We start from the raw sequence: 21,379 nt of genomic DNA on the forward strand, positions 1-21,379 counted from the left end.
CGTTCATGATAATGCCTTTGTCGATATGTATGAGTCTTGCACTTAGACAGTCCAAACTCCATATGTATATCGGTGGAGAATCAATGTGTTATATAGAGAAGATGATTGATTTGATGTTTATTTGCTGCTTATAGTTTGATATCGTCCATATAAAGAAGATGAGAGATGGAACAGTTGGTGTCTCTGTTCGCTTCAATGTTGAATCCGTACTTTGTATCATTGAGCATGGTAGATAGGGGATTCATTGCAAGGCAAAACCACAACGGACTCAGGGAGTCGCCCTGGTATATTCCCCTACGAATGGGTATTTCGTCAGTACTGACGGAATTTGGACCTATGTCATGATGTAGGTTCGTTCGCCATTTCTTCATCGTTGTTAAAAGGAAGCTTACAATAGTTAAGTGAACTTCATAAACCCGCAAGACTTTCACAAGCCAGGAATAAGGTACACTATCAAACGCTTTCTTATAATCAACAATAGCAGTTTGTATATTCCGGTGATCTCTCTGTGCTTGTGCTGTGTATCACAGAGTCCATGATAAGTTGTTCTTTGCACCTTTGATCTGATCTTCTGCAACCTTTCTGTTCCTCTGCTAAGATGTTATTTTCTTCGACGTGCCTAATAAATTCTGTTAGTGAGCTGTAAGCTGTAAGTGTCTTATATAAAGTGAGTAGGCACGTGATAGGTCTGTACTGAGTGGGGTCATCCGTCTGGGAGCTCTTTGGTAACAAATGAGTGGAGTTCAGTGCTAAAAACGTTGAAGATCGTAGCAAAACAACCAAATACCTTTTGAATTAAGTTGAGCATACAATATCGAGATGTTGAAAGAAACAAGAAATAATTCGGATTGTTGCTAAAAAAAATTGAATTGATTAGGAATGGGAGATTGAAATTCGAGATCAAGCGGATTTGTAGGTTCGAAATTACTGTGTACTATATTTAGATTATTTTTTATCAAATCTCATACTCAATAATAAGAGAAGCTATAAATATTATTGGAGGAAAGATTTTCTCTTTGCAGAGAACGAAGTGTGAGCAGATTTGGAATAAGATATCAGATAAATAAGATGCGAAATTAGAAAGTACTAGAATATCAGAAAATATTTTAATATTTACCAGTGAACGAGTTTCAAAATATCGTAAATGTACTTAGTAATTCCAAAATCTCGTAAAAAAATAATATTTTGTTGTTTTATTAATAGTAGAAGTTATATTGATGAGTAACAAAAGAATCTTTGCTTCTTATTAAAATATGATATTTTTTCTTGACAGAAAAATAGGAAAAATTATTTTTACCCCCATCAAAAAAGATTTGCGTACTCTGCTCGTTTTTTTTATGATCTTAAATCGAAGAAAATCCAAGAAATTCTTTATTTATTATTTTTATATATTTTACAATAATTAAAATAAAATTTCATTCTACCTAATTTCGTTTATTACGTATGATGTTTACATTAATAGGTTCCAAATAGGATGGTCCCAAAAGTACCTGGTCCAACGAAGAGAACACAAAAATTTTGGCAAATAAATATATTTATTATAAAGTAAAAAAACAACTCTCAACTAGGATACAAGGCTAGTACAAGAGCTGTTTGATATTGGAAAATATAAATTGATATATTTTGGATGCTCCTGCTTTTTGGTTTTTCTGGCTGCTGCCGTTGCGAAAAACTTAGTAAAATCACGATAAATGACGTAAACGAATTAAAATCAGTGTCAAATATTATTAAATATTCAAGAAAAAAGACCTTTTTACTTATCTATAGAATGAAATATGAAAATAGCAATAATATGAATTACTGATGTAGCAAATTTGATCTCATTTAAGGTACATGAAATCAGTTCCTCTTTTACTGAACCTTACAGAGAGTAATTTTACTGACTCTGAGTATTATCAGTATAAAATCGATTCCCATGATTCAAAAATATAATTTTCTATAAAATAAGTACTAAAACTTCGAAAATGTGTGTATTTATTGTAACGTAAAATATATTTTCAATAAAATAGTGCAGTAAACTACCACATCCAGATTTACTGAAAGGAAGACGATTTATTCCGTAAAATTCCGTGAAGGAGCAATAAATATTTTATCACCGACTTTTATGTAAACTGCAGTCTCCTATATAACTTATAAAGGAGTTATCAGAACAACAAGCTTATACAGGATGTTTTCCAGAGTATCGAATTTTACTCAATGGTTTTTTTATTTAAACCTAGTTTCACTATGGATGTTTGTATGTATGGATTCTTTGGGCCTCGAATACACTACGATCCAAAGGATCTATTGTGTTCCCTTTATTGATTCGATACTGGAGAACCCAGCTGATCCATTAATCTCACTCCTTTTAAAAAGTCTAGAATGTGGGATGGCTTTAATTGCCAGAGAACTTCTTCTTCTATTTCATTCGCTCCCAGGTGTAGTGCTCTGCAGCTCTTAAGTGTTTCAAACTTCGAGAGAATGTGGTAGAGGCTTCGTTCTCTGTGCAACCAAACCTGCAAGCCGCATTATCTGCTAGGTCTAGCGTTCGGCAGCATTCAGCAGATCTACTCTGGTTTGTTGCTGCACGTCAACACTCTATTCATTAGTTATTATGTTTCTGTGTATTGGCAAACGCAATCCCTTCGTAATTCATAATAGGTGCTTTGTTTTAGAGGTTCACAACTTTATTTGTACTTACACCATAACGACGCCTGTAAGTTGTAGAAATATTGGTTTTGTTCATCAAATTTATCGTGCACTTCGTCCATTAAATATTGTTCATAATCTTTCATCAGTGCAGTTCGAACCTCATTTTTAGTTGAAATTGTAAGTAAATAAATAAATTGTCGCATTTGGAGGTAGGATGATAGTACACAAGATGTATTGTTGTAGAAATACTATTATATCCACAGGAAATGATTTTTGGTGCACTTTATAGGGTAGCGGAGTCATTTGTCGATATGTTTTCAAAAACGGTGATGATCAGAATATTACTGTCAATAGTGAATAGTATAGGAACATTATTAGACATTTTTTCGCACCTCAATCAGCTGGCATCAATCTTTCTGGCATGTGGTCATAACAGGACGGAGCCACATGCAACACTGCGCGTGCTACAAACAATTGATTCCCTCAATGAAACGTTTGATCAAGGAATAATTTTATGATTCTCCGGTTAATCGACCAACAAGATCATGTGATTTAACTCCATTGGTTTATTTTTTGAGGATTTTGTAAAGTCACGTCGATACACCAGAGACAAATGAACACCTGGAAATCAATATTCGAAGAGTTATTGATAAAATCGGCCGCATATGCTGCCAAAATTTTGTGAAAATTGCAGCAGATTTGCGCTTTGTAGTACCAGCCATGTATGCAATATGGCCGGAATAATATTTATATATTAATATCATAAAATACATTTTCTAAGCCCGTTTCACGGACATTAAAAATATATTTCTTTGTTTTATCATGATTTAAACTGTAGGAAAGTCAGTATTGAATTGTATCATTTCGATTAAAAGAAAATGGAAAATTTGTTTAGCCTCATTAATGTAAAATCTATTCACAGGAATAATGGGCTTTGTTTGAGTTCAACGAAGTATAAAGAAATCTGTCTGCTAAAAGACTTTTGATTCAATAAGCGCCGAGTCAATTACACTGTTTGTTACTTTATAGACTATTATTTATATTAAGTATTTTGAATCAACTAATTTTCGAAAAAGAGAAAACTTGTAATATAGAGTGCCTTAGGATAAATTAGAAGAATTGGCAATTTCAGTACTCTTTTGGCAATCGGTTACAAAAGTGCTTAAAATACACTAGTCAGCTGTATGCAGTATAATTAGAATTAATTACAAATCAAACTAGAGTCGCAATAACAAATTTGCTAATAATATTAGGGAATATTCACGTCAAGTCTTATTTCATGGAGTAAATTGAATCATTATGAGAGTTCTTAACAAATTTTGCTATAAATTTTTCTATTTTGTCAAGTAGAAATTTATTTGTACCTCTTTTAATGAATGGAAATAAGGAAAAGTCACACGTGGTAGGTTAGACGAGTAAGGTGCCTGGGAACAAACCATTTTTAGCCAAAAAACATGATTTGACTTATTATTAACTAGGCGAGGATGGCACTTTCCATTGACTTGACCGTTGCTCTTATTCTGGATTATAATCTTAGCATCACGACCTTTGTCATAAAATATGGATCAGCTTCATGCTGTGACTAATATGAGATATTAAGACATGTTTCAACTCCTTTCTGAATGTCAGTCAGAGCGCCAGAAACTCTTTTTATTCCCAAATCTTCCGTTAAAATTCTTAAATACAGCTCGAAGATAACCTACTGCTGAATAACAGTTGATTCAATTGTTACTAGATAGTCATTGGGCACAAGATCTCATATTTTTTATTTTCGTCTTTTCATTTAAGTGCTAGCAAAAAATCATGAGAAGAAAACAACTACGAAGATATCATCATGAACTGGTAATGAGTTGTACTATCTAACATTTCGCGGAAGAGGAGCTCCACTCAATGCTCTTCCGGTTATGATTGGATCCCTATAGTAGAAATAAGCTCAAAAGATGACGTTTAAGGTTTAGGGAAACTACCCCTTGGTCCAGTTTAATCATAAAACAATTGCGTTATTTACTGACCCATTGATCTAGAACATTGAATTTATGTGTATCTAGATAACAAACTTATTTTGACTCATTAGTTAAGTTTAAAATAAAAATTTTGTTTCATTTTAATTAACATTAAATAAGTATCAGAAATCATTATAATAGAAAAGAACGAAATCTGTAGCTATATTAGAAGCTGAGATATAGATCTTTGAATGTAGAAAAATTGCCAAAAACCTAAAAAAATCCATAACTCCACATTGAATGTCCGCGCCTAGCTCCTCTCCAACTCAACCGATTTGAGTGTTCAAAAACTCAAAAGAAAGAAGGTGTTTCAGCGAGTGTTCTTAGATCAAAACCAACTCTGTGGCTATATTAGAACCTGAGATATAGATCTTTCAATGTAGAAAAATTGCCAAAAACCTAAAAAAATCCATAACTCCACATTGAATGTCCGAGCCTAGCTCCTCTCCAACTCAACCGATTTGAGTGTTCAAAGACTCAAAAGAAAGAAGATGTTTCAGCTAGTGTTCTTAAATCAAAACAAACTCTATACCTATATTAGAACCTGGGATATAGATCTTTGAATGTAGAAAAATTGCCAAAAACCTAAAAAAATCCATAACTCCACATTGAATGTCCGCGCCTAGCTCCTCTCCAACTCAACCGATTTGAGTGTTCAAAAACTCAAAAGAAAGAAAAGAAGGTGTTTCAGCGAGTGTTTTTAAACCAAAACCAACTCTGTGGCTATATTAGAACCTGATATATAGATCTTTCAATGTAGAAAAATTGTCAAAAACCTAAAAAAATCCATAACTCCACATTGAATGTCCGAGCCTAGCTCCTCTCCAACTCAACCGATTTGAGTGTTCAAAGACTCAAAAGGAAGAAGATGTTTCAGCTAGTGTTGTTAAATCAAAACAAACTCTATACCTATATTAGAACCTGGGATATAGATCTTTGAATGTAGAAAAATTGCCAAAAACCTAAAAAAATCCATAACTCCACATTGAATGTCCGCGCCTAGCTCCTCTCCAACTCAACCGATTTGAGTGTTCAAAAACTCAAAAGAAAGAAAAGAAGGTGTTTCAGCGAGTGTTTTTAAACCAAAACCAACTCTGTGGCTATATTAGAACCTGAGATATAGATCTTTCAATGTAGAAAAATTGCCAAAAACCTAAAAAAATCCATAACTCCACATTGAATGTCCGAGCCTAGCTCCTCTCCAACTCAACCGATTTGAGTGTTCAAAGACTCAAAAGAAAGAAGATGTTTCAGCTAGTGTTCTTAAATCAAAACAAACTCTATACCTATATTAGAACCTGGGATATAGATCTTTGAATGTAGAAAAATTGCCAAAAACCTAAAAAAATCCATAACTCCACATTGAATGTCCGCGCCTAGCTCCTCTCCAACTCAACCGATTTGAGTGTTCAAAAACTCAAAAGAAAGAAAAGAAGGTGTTTCAGCGAGTGTTTTTAAACCAAAACCAACTCTGTGGCTATATTAGAACCTGAGATATAGATCTTTCAATGTAGAAAAATTGCCAAAAACCTAAAAAAATCCATAACTCCACATTGAATGTCCGAGCCTAGCTCCTCTCCAACTCAACCGATTTGAGTGTTCAAAGACTCAAAAGAAAGAAGATGTTTCAGCTAGTGTTCTTAAATCAAAACAAACTCTATACCTATATTAGAACCTGGGATATAGATCTTTGAATGTAGAAAAATTGCCAAAAACCTAAAAAAATCCATAACTCCACATTGAATGTCCGAGCCTAGCTCCTCTCCAACTCAACCGATTTGAGTGTTCAAAGACTCAAAAGAAAGAAGATGTTTCAGCGAGTGTTCTTAAACCAAAACGAAGTCTCTATCTTGAATAGAACCTAAGATATTGAGGATAGAACGTGTGTATGTGAAAAACTCCCATAAGTAATGTACAGGGGGAAATCGCATTTGAGTATAACTTGAGAATGGTGAAAATTAGATGAAATCCGATGGTTGATGGGTGATCTGTGCATCAATACCTTTCATTGAAAAAAAAAATTAAGCAAATCGGTTGGGTAGAACGCCTGAACGGACTCGAAATGGAAATCATCAATTTTTTTAATATATAAGATTGTAATATACAATATGTTTTTTATTTCACTTTGAAAGTTTTCAATCATCTCTTTAATGTCCTTTTTGTTTTAGTAATATTTCCATGGAAAGATGATTTGCAAATATATCCTAATAAAGTCTTTCTCCAACGGTTATATCAATATTCTGATTCATTTATTTTCCATTTTTTAAATAATAAACTCCTAGAAGAAGTATCCCCCAAAACAATAAAAAACCTCCTGAAGGCCCTGTTATTGTATTTTAATATCTGATATCGTCCATATCCAGCAACAATTAAAATCAAATATGCGAGAACCTCAGTGTTTTTTAATGAACAAAATAAATGTTATGATTGAACACAAAACTTGTACCTTTTATGTCATTTTATGATAAATTCCAGATTATTTTGTTGCTATCCTACACGTTCCTTCACTAAACATTTGAAAAGCATCAATAATAACTTCTATATATCAATAATAAAGAGAAACTTGTGAAAAAATAATTATTTACTGTCTCCGGTGTGCGTGCAAAGCAAAAATTGTGTTAATGTATAACCCACAGTTACATTGTGGTAGTTCAGCCGCGTGTTTGGAAGTTACTGACGCTATGCTTCTGGAGTTTTGGGAGTTTTACTAGAGATATAATGGATTCTGCGCGAACAAACCCTGAATGAAAGAGTCTACTGTTAAATAAAGGCTTTTAGATTATTCGTTCAGATATTTTAGAATACAGTACAGGCAATATCTAGAACTTCATGTACTCCGTTCGATAACAGTGACATTGACCTTATCATTATTAGTTTTGATTGCTTTTTCAGGCAGTAAGGACTGCACCATTAATTTAATTTAATTACTCTGCTGTACCTTAAATTTTTTTTCCAGTTTTGCAAAGTTTACATTAATTACAAATTCTTTATTCTGCAACATAATTTTCTCTTCTTAACTTATTCTGTATATTTCAAGCTTATTTCCAATATTCTGCTATTATTTGGATCTAAAATAGAAACGGTGGAGGTCTTCCATCACGTGATTAATACGTCAGCACAATATTCATATGAATCAAATCAAAATTTCTGACAACAGAAATAATCGTTATGACTAATATTCCAAAGGTCGGCTTTTCACGAATAGGTAAACGAATTTTCAGCTTTTTTTATTGTTTATATTTCATTTAATGGTTAAAGTTGATATATTCAACAAAACTTTTGATAAAATTATCGATATACTGGGCGACTAAGTTAAAAAATTGATAGTAATTCGTCAGCTCAGCCATGTCTTATTATTGGAAAGCACATTTTTTGCAGGATGACATAGCACTGTAGTTTTATTGATAAGCACTAGTTCTTAAATAGAATATTCCTAAATAGCTTGAAAATCGACGTTTCGGTAAATATATTGCCATCATCAAAGCAATAAACAAACAAAAATGACCATAATAGACTAGAATCTAGTACTAGAAACTGAAACAATACACAAGAATTTTTGAAGTTCTAGCTGAAACCCAGAACCCTTTTATAAGTTCACGCTCTTTAAAAAACTCATTACTTTTTTTATGTAATTTTTAAAAATAATTAGTATATCCTAACTTTGTAAACGTTTAGAAATCAGATCTTTTTTTCTCAGAATTTCAGATACCACATTACAAGCTACTGTTGAAAAATCACACTATACAGATGCAATATGATGTGTAGTCCTAATTTTTATTAATTTTATTTAAAGTGCAAGCATTGTAATCTTCCCGTCTCACGGCATTTTAGGCATTATAAAATGTCAAAAGCTTACAAGTTGACGATGTAACGTCAAATACAATTTTTAATAAGATCAGTTAATCTTGTTACATCAATTATATCGTTGTCTCGTTTTACGATTAATATTATCAATTTAAAAAAACTATTATATATGTCTTGTAGTCGGTCTTGTGTAGACGAGAATCGATCTTAAGTTGTTATGTTTAATTTCTATCGATAGAAGAAGTGTGTGTGGAAGACCTCCACCGTTTCTAATATAGATTCTTCCCTCCTTCTGGTACCATAACCCGATTTATTTTTCTATAAATTTGATTAAATCAATTATATCAAAATAGTCAACGATAACGACATCAAACGAAAATTACAACCTTCTATAAAACCCCCAATAGTTCAATTCAATTAGTGAAATCGCGCTAACGCCTTCTACAGTATCAGCAAGTCTGAGGCTCCAACCTGAATGCACATATTATCAAGCAATTGAAGCGGAGGTGGCCGATGTTCTATTCTATATAATTAATGAGGCCTTAAAGCATAGCTGTGAAAATTTCATATTGGGAAACATGGAAAGTATATTCAGCATGACGGTGACATTTAACAAAGACATTTCAACAGATGCCTCATATCATACCAGCACCTTTTATTGGCAAACTAAAGGGTGATAATCCTCATACTTATAAAACGAGAAATCAATTAATAATAGACTAACGTTGTCCTTTTCCTCCTAGTTATTTTTATCCTTAATCTGAAATCGTAGCTTTTTGCTTTTTGTAATGGTAGATAGTTAAATATATGTCTTCCCACGGTGTCGATACGGATCTAAACGTTGACCATGAAACAATTTTGAACCATTTACGTACGATTTCATTGCAAAAGAAGTTGAATTATTGTGTGTAAGTGATATCGAAAAATTTAGTAAATCGTGTTATTATTTGTGAATTTATTATTGTGCTAGAATTAAATTAATCGGAATCACATTCAACAATAATAGATCGCAAAAGTTCCACAAAAAGTAGTGAAGCACGTATTTTCGCGAAGTAAAGTGTTTGTTGGGATTGGAAGGATTATATATCTATATTTGAGTATTTTTAAAATTTTTCTTGCGATTTCGGCGAGACAACTTTGAGTTGGGAATAGAGTCTACCACTTCTATAATTCTAAAAATTTGATATTTATATCCTGTAACATTCAATTAGTCCTGTCTCTCAATTTGAAGATTACATGTTTATAACGGGAACGAATCCTATAATAGTTCCTCATCTAGCAAAAAATTCGTGCGATAAATAGATAAGACTGTTCACTGTATCGCTAGCGTCGCTAGCTTATGACTAAGGGGGGGCCATGGGACAATAATATGGAGGATAAAAAATATGAACGCTTGGTACAGTCGAGAGCACGAAGCGTTAAACTTTGGAAGTCTTTGTCTCGATGTCGATTGTAATAAGAACGGCTCTGATATCAATATCAATGTATAAAATTTCACAAGCCCTCGACAGCACAGTAACTAAATCAAACTTTTAAACACACTAATAATTATTTATTTTAACAGAAATAATATTCAATTAAAACATAACCTACGGGGATTTTTTGCAAAACTTTCATCCACTTTATCATTAAAATTATTTAGGTTTCTATTTATTATAGTTCTGTGTACATTCATCATGGCCAAGAAGGAATTTGCTTCTTTTTGGACATCAATAAATGTTAGATTTGTTAGATTAAGCCTATCGTGCTACAATTGCTACCAAAGTTCGATTTCACTCTTTATGTTCGGTAAATCATAAATCTGGGCAATAGATTCACAAGTTTGTTTCAGATTTTCAGTTGTCATCTGCGCCGGGCGTAACTTGAATAACGCGAATGATGGCGTGTTTTCTTCAGCAAAACGTACTTCAAGGTTGGTAATAATTGAATCCGAGTATGTTATTACTAAAGACCTCTTCTAGTATTCTAAAGGGCTTTCCACTGGATGGTTGCTTCTATGACGTTGTTTCCCCGTAATACGGGAGGTTATGTCCTCCTCCAGTCCGACTTTCTCTACAACAGCAGCTTCCTCCACAGATTGGACACAAATTATATAAAATAACGTGAATCCTGGTGAACGGCTGTTGTAGGAAGAAATACAATGCACACACACACACACACACACACACACACACACACACACACACACACACACACACGCGCGCGCGCGCGCGCATACACACACCATACCTACCTTCGCTGGAACCTTTACCAACGAAAGAGGTCAACTACACTAAGTGCCGAGGAACTCAGAGCTGAAGAACGGCAGAACAGCATCACACGATGGCAATCCCAGTGGGATGCCGCAACAAAAGGAAGATGGACATACCGGCTCATACCGACGTTTGGCTGAATCGGAGTTATGGCGAGGTCAACTATTATTTGACGCAAATGTTGTCAGAACATGGATGTTTTCGGACATATCTTCACCGCTTCAAGCTTCACCGGAGTGCCCGTCTTGCCCAGGAATCAATGAAGACGCAGAGCACGTTTTCTTTGACTGCCCACGATTCTATCCACAACGAGATGAGCTGGAGACGATCCTAAAGAAGAGAATCCAGCCAGAGACAATAGTAGAAGAAATGCTGTCATCAGAAGCTGCCTGGAACGCTATCAATTCGTTTGTCACGGAAGTCCTTACGGAACTACGGAACACACACACACACACACACACACACACACACACACACACACACACACACACACACACACACACACCATACCTACCTACATATTTTTACACTGTTAGTATGAATATTTCAATACTTTGGTCGCTTTTCGGCAAGCTACATTTGATCTCTAAGGCAACTGCCCCCCCTTGGCGACGCCTTTGTGTGCTTGCACAATACTACATCAAGGAAGATAAAAAAACAATAAAAAAACAAAGCATGGCCTTTCCAGCTGATCCTTTGTGAGAGGATCTATGAAAATATCACTTTCTCAAACTTCTGTTTCATTTATTTGAGATCTAATAATAACCAAATTATAATATACATGGTTTCATGTGCATGAGTATGTAACATTTTTTTTTATTAAATTGGTACAACCTTTTTGATCTTTGTGTGAAGTTAAAACGCCATTATCACAATTAGTGTGTATTTATGAATCATCTTTTCATGATGCGATAAATATTTCTAGCGATGTATACTATGGAAAAGGTTGAACAGCGATTCAGCTTAAAATTTTACGTTTACGACTACGGATAGCAGAGGCTCTGAACATTTCTTATGAATCTACACAACATATGTTGGTCATTATTTTGGGTATGTAGCGAGTACATCTTAGACTCGTACCTGAAATCGTGAATATTTTGCAAAAACAACTTCGAGTGAAGATCGCCAAAGAGATGATTAACAACGTAGTTGATGAATCTACGTTTATCAAAAGCATCATTACTGATGACCAGACGAAGGTTTATGGAAATGTTGCAATTGCTCAACATTCTAGCGAATGACTGAAAACTGAAACCGAAAAAACCACATCAAAGTAATTCGAAAATCTTCGACTACAGTGTTGTGGTTAATCACGAATTTGTTCGCCATATTAGGCTCCCTGTGACTTTTTCTTCTTATCAAAACCCTATAATCCTCTTCGGGAAAGCCATAAAAAGTCATTCGCTTGAGTTACGAAAGGCCTTCCCAGCCGAGACTCACGACAAGTGTATGGAAAATTGGATTAAGTTTAAGCATGCTTATATTGGCTCGAAATGAGCATTATATCAAGGCGATAATAAAGCATTGGAATACATGAAAATGTCTTTTTGGACAGTCCGGGTGTATTATAGATTTTTAAAAATTATATGTATAACAAATGTTGAAATATATTTTCCTGCAACAAAAATAAATAGTTTGGAATTCTAACAATTAAAAAGTTTATATATATATATATATATATATATATATATATATATATATATATATATATATATATATATACTATATTATAAGTTTTTTCTTTGGGTGCAAATATGTGTAAATTTCGGTTCTGGCGTTTCTATCGCTACCCACTGCTCAGCATGTCTTTCTAAACGACGTTGGGTCTGAAGAGGTGTTTCAGCAGCTCTCAAATCACTGTTGCTTTGCTTGTTGTTTTATCAGCTCTGTATAAAACGAAGATTCTTGATTTCACGGGCCCGTGCTTAATTTTTAGATAATGTAGATTTACGCTTTCAGTGACCGTTGAAAATAACAATGGTACCTAACCTCAAAAATTCCAAACAGCTGAAACTATAATCAATTGAATTTTGGGGTTTGAGCTTCATCACTGTATGCTAGATGGCGCTGAAGTAGCAAAATGTGGATATTTGTTGACAAATTTTTATATTTTCTCTCTATTGTATACATATTCTCCCAGAATATGTATACAAAGTTTCATGATGATTCATTAAGTAGCTTTTGCGTGAAAGCGTAACAAACATCCACGGTTTTACATTTATAATATTAGTAAGGATGTAATACGGTCCTGTAAAATTCAATACAAATAACAAAACTTGTTGAATATTGCTTCTACCAGTAAAATACGCTTGCCCCTGAATGGATTTATTGATTGATGCATTCACTGGATAAAGGTACCTGTAAAATACTTTTTATACTTGTATAGGTTACCAAAGAAAACTGTAATTTTTATGTGTCAACGAGTCTAGTATTACTATTGACATGCAGACGGCACTGATGCCTTTGTCTGCTTCTATAAATATGGTAAATAGTCTTTTCTATATAGATCAATTATTATGGAAAAATATTGGAAACAGATCATTGGGACGACTCATACAATCCTATCATTCATCATCTACTAATCAATAAAGTTAAAGTGCCAAATATTATCAAATTGCTGTACAATGTACAGATAGTATTTTGAAGTAATATCAGTCAAATGGACGGAAGTTATCGAGAAATATATTAGTAGAAATAAGTAATGGTATGATTAAATGATACGAGGTCACTTCAGTATTGCTAGTATCTACCACTGATTGAGTCTTATAAAGTCTTATAAGGATATGGAAATATCCTTATAACAAATATCCTTATCCTTATAATATATAATAATTTTAACGAATTAACAACCATAACTAGAATCGCTGATGTACTACCGGGATAAAATTATTTACTCGCGTTATTTTTGCAATTTGATGTATGCGATGGTAGACCCATATGAGACTCTAAATTTAAAATAAAAAATTAACTTGCCCTCAAGTAATATGCGAGAACTGTCTTTAAAATGGTTGGTTTATGATCCTTTCCGCGGATATAGTTATGATATGGAATACGAGCTGCTAGTTATTGAACGTTGCATTTGTCAAGACGTCACATTACCATTTTGAAATGTTAGGGTTCCAAACACAACGAACTTCGTTTATACGATAGATTCTTGAGGGCTGGTTATTTGGTTTCAAATGTATAGTCATAGTCCAGACATTTGACTTAGCCACAATTCACATAGAGCTGAAAATTGGCTGAGTCGCTGAATACATCATTATAAATTAAATGCCAAAAATCCTCATCGATCCTACTTCTGCAAAAAATCAGTAAAAAGTATTAACGTGAAAATAGGTTAGACAAAAGTTGTAGATCATAAAATTTTGTATAAAAACGGTCTAGTCACACACAAAATTCGGTAAACATCTAACAAACCGTCAGTTTACGTGGACTCCACTGTTTATCAATGAAAATATCGATTCGTAAACATAAATGCATTTCTATTGACCGAAGCTGTCGGAATGCGTATGTACACAATTTCTTTGAAATATTCCTGCTAGACAGTCTGCGATAAGCAGTGGAGTGGCTTGGTGAGATTTATTTAAATCATAAATTTCTTTAAATAAATTAAAATATGACATTCTTTAGAACATAGGCGAATGAAGACAATGAAAGGAAAATATTCAGCAATCTGATAATACAATTATAAAAAGAACCGAAAAACATGTGAAGAAAAACTGAAATCAGTTGACAAAGCTACTCAAGATTTTACACGTAGGACAATTAGTAGTTTTTATAAGGAGTAAAAGGTAGCAAATTATCCAGAATGCATTTATACCAGTTTAGAAACATTGTGTCAAGTTTTGTCAACATGTAGTTTTAAACAAAAAAAAATTGAATAAACGGATGGCAATAATCGAATCGGCAAGGGTAGTTCTAGTTATAATAGACAAATGGGGTACAAAAAGGGATCAGTTCACGTCTGGTATCCTGTTTAAACCAAACTCACTTACAAATAGGTACATTTTACTCGTCTATTCACGTTTTATTTTATAATTTGATATTCAGTTGTAGCAAGTTAACAAGGTATAATAATGATTTTTTTTCCTAGTTTCTACGCCTGTGGTAGATCAAGTGAAATTGTCGGCAAGGGTTTTTATAATCTGCAATTGATATTGGAAGAACTATACAAGAAGTGTGTGTAGTTGTACCACAAGCGTTGGCTCCAACTTCATTTCTATGTTGGATAGTCCTTTGACGAGGATCAGAAAAACCGACTCTCAATGATGCGCGCAAGAGGACCCGTTAGATTAGTAACAAAAACGATCATCTGAAATACTTGAGATATGAGGGGGTTAATTTTGATCTAAAAGTCTCAATTTCGCTAATCTAACGGTTTGAGGTTGACCTGAGGGTAATAAAATTGTAAAAAACAATCTGTAGATTTACTCGATTGCGATCGTGTTTTGTTTATGTTAGAGGTAATAAAAAGGAAAAACTTTTGTCCAAAATTATTTGGGAAACTACCAAAAATCCCTGGCGCTCAATTTTTATTTTAACGTATCTACTATAAAACTATAAAATATCTAATTTACTGAATATTTTCAATTCCCATTAGCTCTAGAATTAACATACTTCTACCACCATCTGTTGGTTAGATTTGGAAGCGGTATCATCAAAAAATAAATAAAATATATGTTATTATGAAATATCAAGGTCAATGTGAACTTAGTGATTGAAAAAACATACGTAATCCACACATTTAACTTTTAGTAATATACATCATAAAAATTAGAATGTGTCTAAGATAAGAAAGATACCTGCTAGATAAAATGTACTCACAACGTTTTAATATGTCATTCAAAAGTACATTTATGCATACGTGAAATAAGAATTGTTTGTTTATAAACATTCTCCTTTACTCTGACTGGAATGCAATAACAATCGATGATATCATGTAAGTTTCTACATTCTTATTTACTGTATTTCACTTCTGTATTCAGATGTGCGCAATTCGAGTAAATTCAAATCAAAATTTAGACAATTTGGATGTTATTCAAGGTCTATGAGAATACGTTTATTTCTATTTACATTTTTATAATTTCGATTTCAATTTTCTTGAATTTTTATTGCTCTAATATGAACGTTTTGGTGTCCTATAAAACAGATCGGAGGTAGATTATTATAATATGAAATGCTTCAAAATAAAAACAATCAATACTACTGGTAAACACAGTTTTTTCACACGAACTTTGTGATAACTTTTATTTGTTTTGATGTACCCACATTAAAAAAAAATTATCACATTCAGTGTTTCTGTGACAGTTTACTGACCTTATTTAGTGTTCTTTTTTTAAATTAACTTTTACATCTCAGCATCGAAAATTCACGCCATTAACTGAAAAGTGCAATTTAGACTATTTTTTTTTGTGCGCTACCAAGGTTAATCCTGGGTTCCTCATAAAAGTTGTGTAACGTGTGTGAGACTCCTATTAGGTTGGGCTAAACAAGAATCTGGACATTTGCCATTTGGTATGGAACTAAAAGATCATGTAAGTGATTGTTATTTTTGTTTGAATCACACAAAAGGCGTCGCAACCAAATCCAAACGTACTGTGCACAGTACCCAAACTTGTCATCGACCAACAGATCAATCCTACATAATGTCGAACTACCTGTGCCAAAAGCCTCCAAATCAAGCAAAAAGTCAGGATTTTCTTTTTAGTCCGGAATTTCTTCTTATTCAACCCGATGAGGTATTTTGAGAAACTGACAAAGTGATTTAAAAGATTTAGTACGTGATTTAAATTTGTCTAAAAAACAAGCTGAAATGTTTGGGATGTAGATTAAACGATCGGAACTTCCTTCCTTCAGTGCTGGTTACCGATGGTTCTGATATGAAAGAGACTTACGAGAACATGAAGTTCCTTCTTGAAAAAATTAAATAAAGTGAACATGTTTGGAAAATTTGTGGAAATTTTAAAGTAATTGCTCTTTTACTTGGGCTACAGCTTGGTTGTACAAAATATTGCTGTTTCATTTGAAAATGGTATAGTAGAAACAGAAAAATTCACTACCCAAGGCAAGTATGCCCCAGGTGTGAATCGCTTACTCCAGGGCAGAAGACTTAATCCTTTAGTGAATCCTGACGACATAACCTAACCACCGTTGCATATAAAGCTCGGCTTGATGAACATTTTTGTAAAAGATATGATTAAAGTGGATTCTTATACCTGAAATTGACCAAACTCAACGAAGCAAAGATTGAAGAGGGAAGATTTATTGGTCCACAAATACGGGAACTAATGAAGGATACGAATGATCTGGAAAAAGTCGTTAGGAAAATATTTGTGAGTGTTGTCGAAAATTTACTAGGAAACCATAAAGCGGAAAATTACAAAGACCCAATCAATGAGCTTATAATTGTAATATGTCTTTACAAATACATATTCTGCACTCTCATCTGGATTTCTTCCCCGAGAATTTGGGTGCTATGAGTGACGAACAAGGCGAAAGATTTAATCAGGACATTTCATTAATAGAAAAGCGCTATTAAGAAAAGAAAACTCCAGGAATGCTAGCAGAGTACTGTTGGGACATATCAAAAGCCAAACAATCACGAAAATCATGGCTATATATAGAAGTGTCAATAATTTTTGTAGTTTTCATAAAAATATATGTTTTGATGTTACAAAGAAACCCGATTTGTCAATTTATTTTCATTGATGTATTGTTGTTTGGTGGCCATAGTACATACAAAATTTGGTATAAGTTTTCGTGCGACCAAAAATTTTGTGAACTAGTGTACTTGATTCTAATAACATCACTATTCACAATAAATTGTTATTAAAATAAAAATAAACGTATTTGTTAATTATATTCCAAACAAATATAACAAATTATTAATTTTTCTAGATAACAATGGTTTTAGAAACGTTCCATGAATTCTGTAAACATCTATATCATTGTGCTGAGAAATTAGAAAATGAACTTAAAGGGAACATCGACGATTCTAATGAAATGATAACAAATAAAGAAACAATAGATGTTAAGTTACCTCTTCAAAAAGTAAAGGTTTACCACTACAACGAAATAATAAAATTAATTAAACATATAGAAACTGATTTAAAGAAAATATTATATCACGAGGAATGCGTGATTAAACTGGAAAAGACGAAAAAGTTATCCGGAGAGGAGTTACAACACTATTGTTCTACTGGAGATGTCGATGAACAAAACTCCATCAATGATAAGTCTTTTGTTAGGCGGCAAAGGAGAAGAGCAGCTTCTGAGGTGTCTCTTTATACTTTAAGTACGTGGGAAGCGTATTTACAAAAAAAATCAGAAGAGGAAAACAATTTCAAATCGGAATCTGCGTCTGGATTAGTGGAGATTCCAAAAAGAAATAAACCGATGTCTAAAAGAAAAAAGAAAAAATTTGTTTCTTCGACATTTAACGATATCTTAGAAATCGATAGCCTTAATAAAAGTGGTATTAGTGATACATGTACATCAATTATAGAAGATGATGAATATTTAGATGACGAAGAGATGAATAAAAAATTGAGCAAAAATTACAGTTGCAGCGAAAATAATTTATTTGGGAAAACTAGAGACGTGGGAGAGGAAAATTTAAGATCATATGTTAGTGAAGCTCATCTAGAAAGTACTAAACCGAAAATAGTTGACATTGTGGTGAGTAATCTGAATTTTTATAAGACCTTTGAAAATGGTCAAAAATGAACAAAAATATTTGAGGATAAAAAACGGTTTATTTTGATTTGCGGTAATACTACAAAACCTATGAAGTTTTGGTTATAAAAAAGTCTACAAATTTTTTATCTTTCTTTTTTCCATATAACACCTCAAAATTTTTTCGATTAAAATACTCACATTTATTTTTTTTACCTTATTTTCACTTGTTATCGAAAAAACACGATAATTTTCAATCCAATTTTGATAAACTTGATCATTATAATGGATTTTTTATTATTAATTAGATTAAGAAGCAGGTAGAATGCTTGTTGCCTTTTTTTGGTTGGTGTTGGGGCAAAACTCTTTATAGTCCGGTCAAGTTAGAACAAAAAATAAGAGTGAAGTTACATAAACTCCCATCAAGCTGAGAATCAGTAAAATTGTTTAAAATACAATTGACAATAAAATTTGAATGTTCCCCATCATTTCCGTGTATGGAAAAAATTTTATTCTTTATTCAAGGTCAAAGATAAAAAAAATAGTTTGTCACGATCAGCAAAACGGTAAGTTTTATCATGAAAATACCTCAGACAAAATTGTAGATAATAAAATTATCTACAAAATATGCATGAATACTTTTTTCCTATGAAGCACCGTTTCTGATATATAACGATTCAAAAAGTTGTAAAAGTTGTAATATTTCAAATTTACTGTCGTATTTATAATGATTGCATGAGAAATACCAAAGCTGCAGAACAACATCGTCGAACTTTAGCAACATCTTCATCATTTGATAATTTATTTGGTGAACTTATGACAGTTCCAACCAGTCAACAGAAATTTCTTCCAAATACTCGCAACAAGTCGCGGTTCATTTCAATGTTGTAAGAAAGTTTACTGCTGAAAATATATTGGCGAAACCATTAAATACGAAAACTTTTACAACTTTTTGAATCATTATATCTCAGAAACAGTGGCTTGTACGAAAAAAAGTATTGATACGTTTTTTGTAGATAATTTTATAACCTACAATTTTTGTCAGAGGTATTTTCATGATAAAACTCACCGTTTAGCTGAATATTGCGAGAAACTCATTTTTTTTGACCTTTGACCTTGAATAAAATTTTTTCCATACACGGAAATCATGGTGAACATTCAAATTCTATGTTTTACTCTTTTAATTAACCAAACTATGGAGGTGAATCCACATTATATAACTTCTAATACTGTAACTAGCTTTTAGGAAAATGCTCTCGACAACTTAATAGCTTTAAATAGTTTTAAAAGCATTAAGCAGAATACTCGAATTGGATAAATCTCGCAAATGTTGCTCTAAAGCCTCTTGATAAATTATTATTCTGGAAATTACACATAGGATAATGCTTCTAGCATGTTTATCACTCACACGGTGAAAACAACAGGTATTAAATGTATGTATTATGAAATTTAATCAATTTTTTTTCCTTTTCAGTATAAAAAGAAGCCCAATGTATTTGATTGGAATAATGTACGCAATACTTTTTATCCCGATTCGGGTTGATTGAATGAAGTTGTAAAGACATTTTTTACATTAAATTAAATTCATTACTTAAATGTTTCTTTTTTATCCTTACCGAAATTCCCAATAAAATCAGAAAATACGTGGAAAAGTTGGAAGCGATTGAATTATATCAAGGAAATACATAATATCTTCTTGATTCTCAAGTACCTTTACTGAAAAAATAAAATTTTCTCATTTTGAATTATTACTTGACAGACATTTTCATTTAAAGAACTTGTGCACATTCAGTATTTAAAAATAAATATTCACATCAAGAGACGCCAGGAAACAAATTGTAGTGATGTCGCTAAAATAAATCCTCCCACCACGAACTGGATTTAGGTTACTATGGATGCAAATTCGATGAAAATGCCTTCGAACGAGTACGTCCGAGATCCTCGACAGAAGGTGGCCACACTGTGCGCATAGATTTTAATAGCTTATAAATGTGAATCTCACAACAAAGTAAACAATTTCGCTTTTACTAGACCAGGACAAAAGCCTTGGTAAATGGTGGAAAATGAAAGAAAATAGTGGTTTAATGAAACCAGCTGAAGTGATGAACATTAAAGTCACCAGTAATAACAATATCTGCGTTTGGTTGGTTTGATTGCATGTAATCGATTTTATCCAGCGATTCCAAAATTTTACCTGTATCGGGTGAATCTTGCATGTTGTTGAGTTCACGTTTGCTTCTGTTAGAACCAGAACATGAGGTCTCTTCGACTCCAAATGTTGTACAGCGTTTATATTCGTGTTAAGTCCTCGTAGACCTGTTAGATCCCCCAGACCAGCCTCCACACGAAGATTCGAACGGGAGGCTAGTTTAACCAGCGACGAAACTTGGAACCCAATTTACGTCGCCTTTATTGATGGAACTCATTTCAATATTCTACAGATTACTTTCTTCCATCATGGCAGCTACCATGCTTATTCTACACTAAGGATTACTGATTCGTTAAATCATCCAATTGGTAAAAGATGGATTGACAAAATGTCGTGTAGAGAATGTTGCCTTGGTAATGTACTATATAGACTACAACAAGGCTTTCGACTTAGTCAACTGGAATGGGAGTTCCAGACCACTCAATCAACTTAATCGAAACTTACTTAAAAAGTACTTTGGTAGTCAAAACATGCGAGATGCGAGACAAGAGTGTGTTTTATCATCAACACTGTTTGCGAAGCTATAATGAGGAATTCTAAGTGAATGAGAGGGTGGAAGTCTTGTTGGGGAGATTGAATACGCAACTTAGACTTTAATGATGACACCACTATATTTGCTGCAGCGGAGCACTAAATGTCGGTTCAGGATAAACATATTTACATATCTGTGTCGATAATAACTACACTACTGGTATTTATTAAAATATGGAACAGATAGCCAAAAACACTAAAAAGGATCTGGTCCAAATGCTGGTCTTCTCAATCTCTTCATACGGTTCAAAATGTGTAGAATTCCCTGGACCGTG

At 33.2% G+C, this 21,379-nt stretch overlaps 2 protein-coding genes across 2 annotated transcripts in view; one reads left to right on the forward strand and one right to left on the reverse strand.

The window, feature by feature from the left end:
* Positions 1-7,309, reverse strand: part of LOC130441814 (synaptotagmin-12) — a 40,083-nt gene extending 32,774 nt beyond the window's left edge. The window contains exon 1 of the mRNA XM_056775613.1: positions 7,081-7,309. The gene's annotated coding sequence lies outside the window, so the exon portion shown is untranslated. The remainder of the gene's footprint in view (positions 1-7,080) is intronic.
* An 8,076-nt stretch (positions 7,310-15,385) lies between these two features.
* LOC130441376 (uncharacterized) lies at positions 15,386-19,960 on the forward strand. The gene is made up of 3 exons (XM_056775030.1): positions 15,386-15,629; positions 17,588-18,367; positions 19,839-19,960. Exons 2-3 carry the CDS (start codon positions 17,594-17,596, stop codon positions 19,905-19,907), a joined length of 843 nt encoding a protein of 280 aa, XP_056631008.1. The 5' UTR covers positions 15,386-15,629; positions 17,588-17,593; the 3' UTR covers positions 19,908-19,960.
* The last annotated feature ends 1,419 nt before the right edge of the window (positions 19,961-21,379 follow it).

The sequence above is a fragment of the Diorhabda sublineata genome, chromosome 3, assembly GCF_026230105.1.
Source record: "Diorhabda sublineata isolate icDioSubl1.1 chromosome 3, icDioSubl1.1, whole genome shotgun sequence".
NCBI classification, from domain to species: Eukaryota; Metazoa; Arthropoda; class Insecta; order Coleoptera; family Chrysomelidae; genus Diorhabda; species Diorhabda sublineata.

Coding starts and splice junctions, on each gene's coding strand:
- LOC130441376 (XM_056775030.1), top strand. CDS start 17,594: ATGGTTTTAGAAACGTTCCATGAATTCTGTAAACATCTATATCATTGT. Junction 18,368..19,838: donor CGAAAATAGTTGACATTGTG/GTGAGTAATCTG, acceptor TTTCCTTTTCAG/TATAAAAAGAAGCCCAATGT.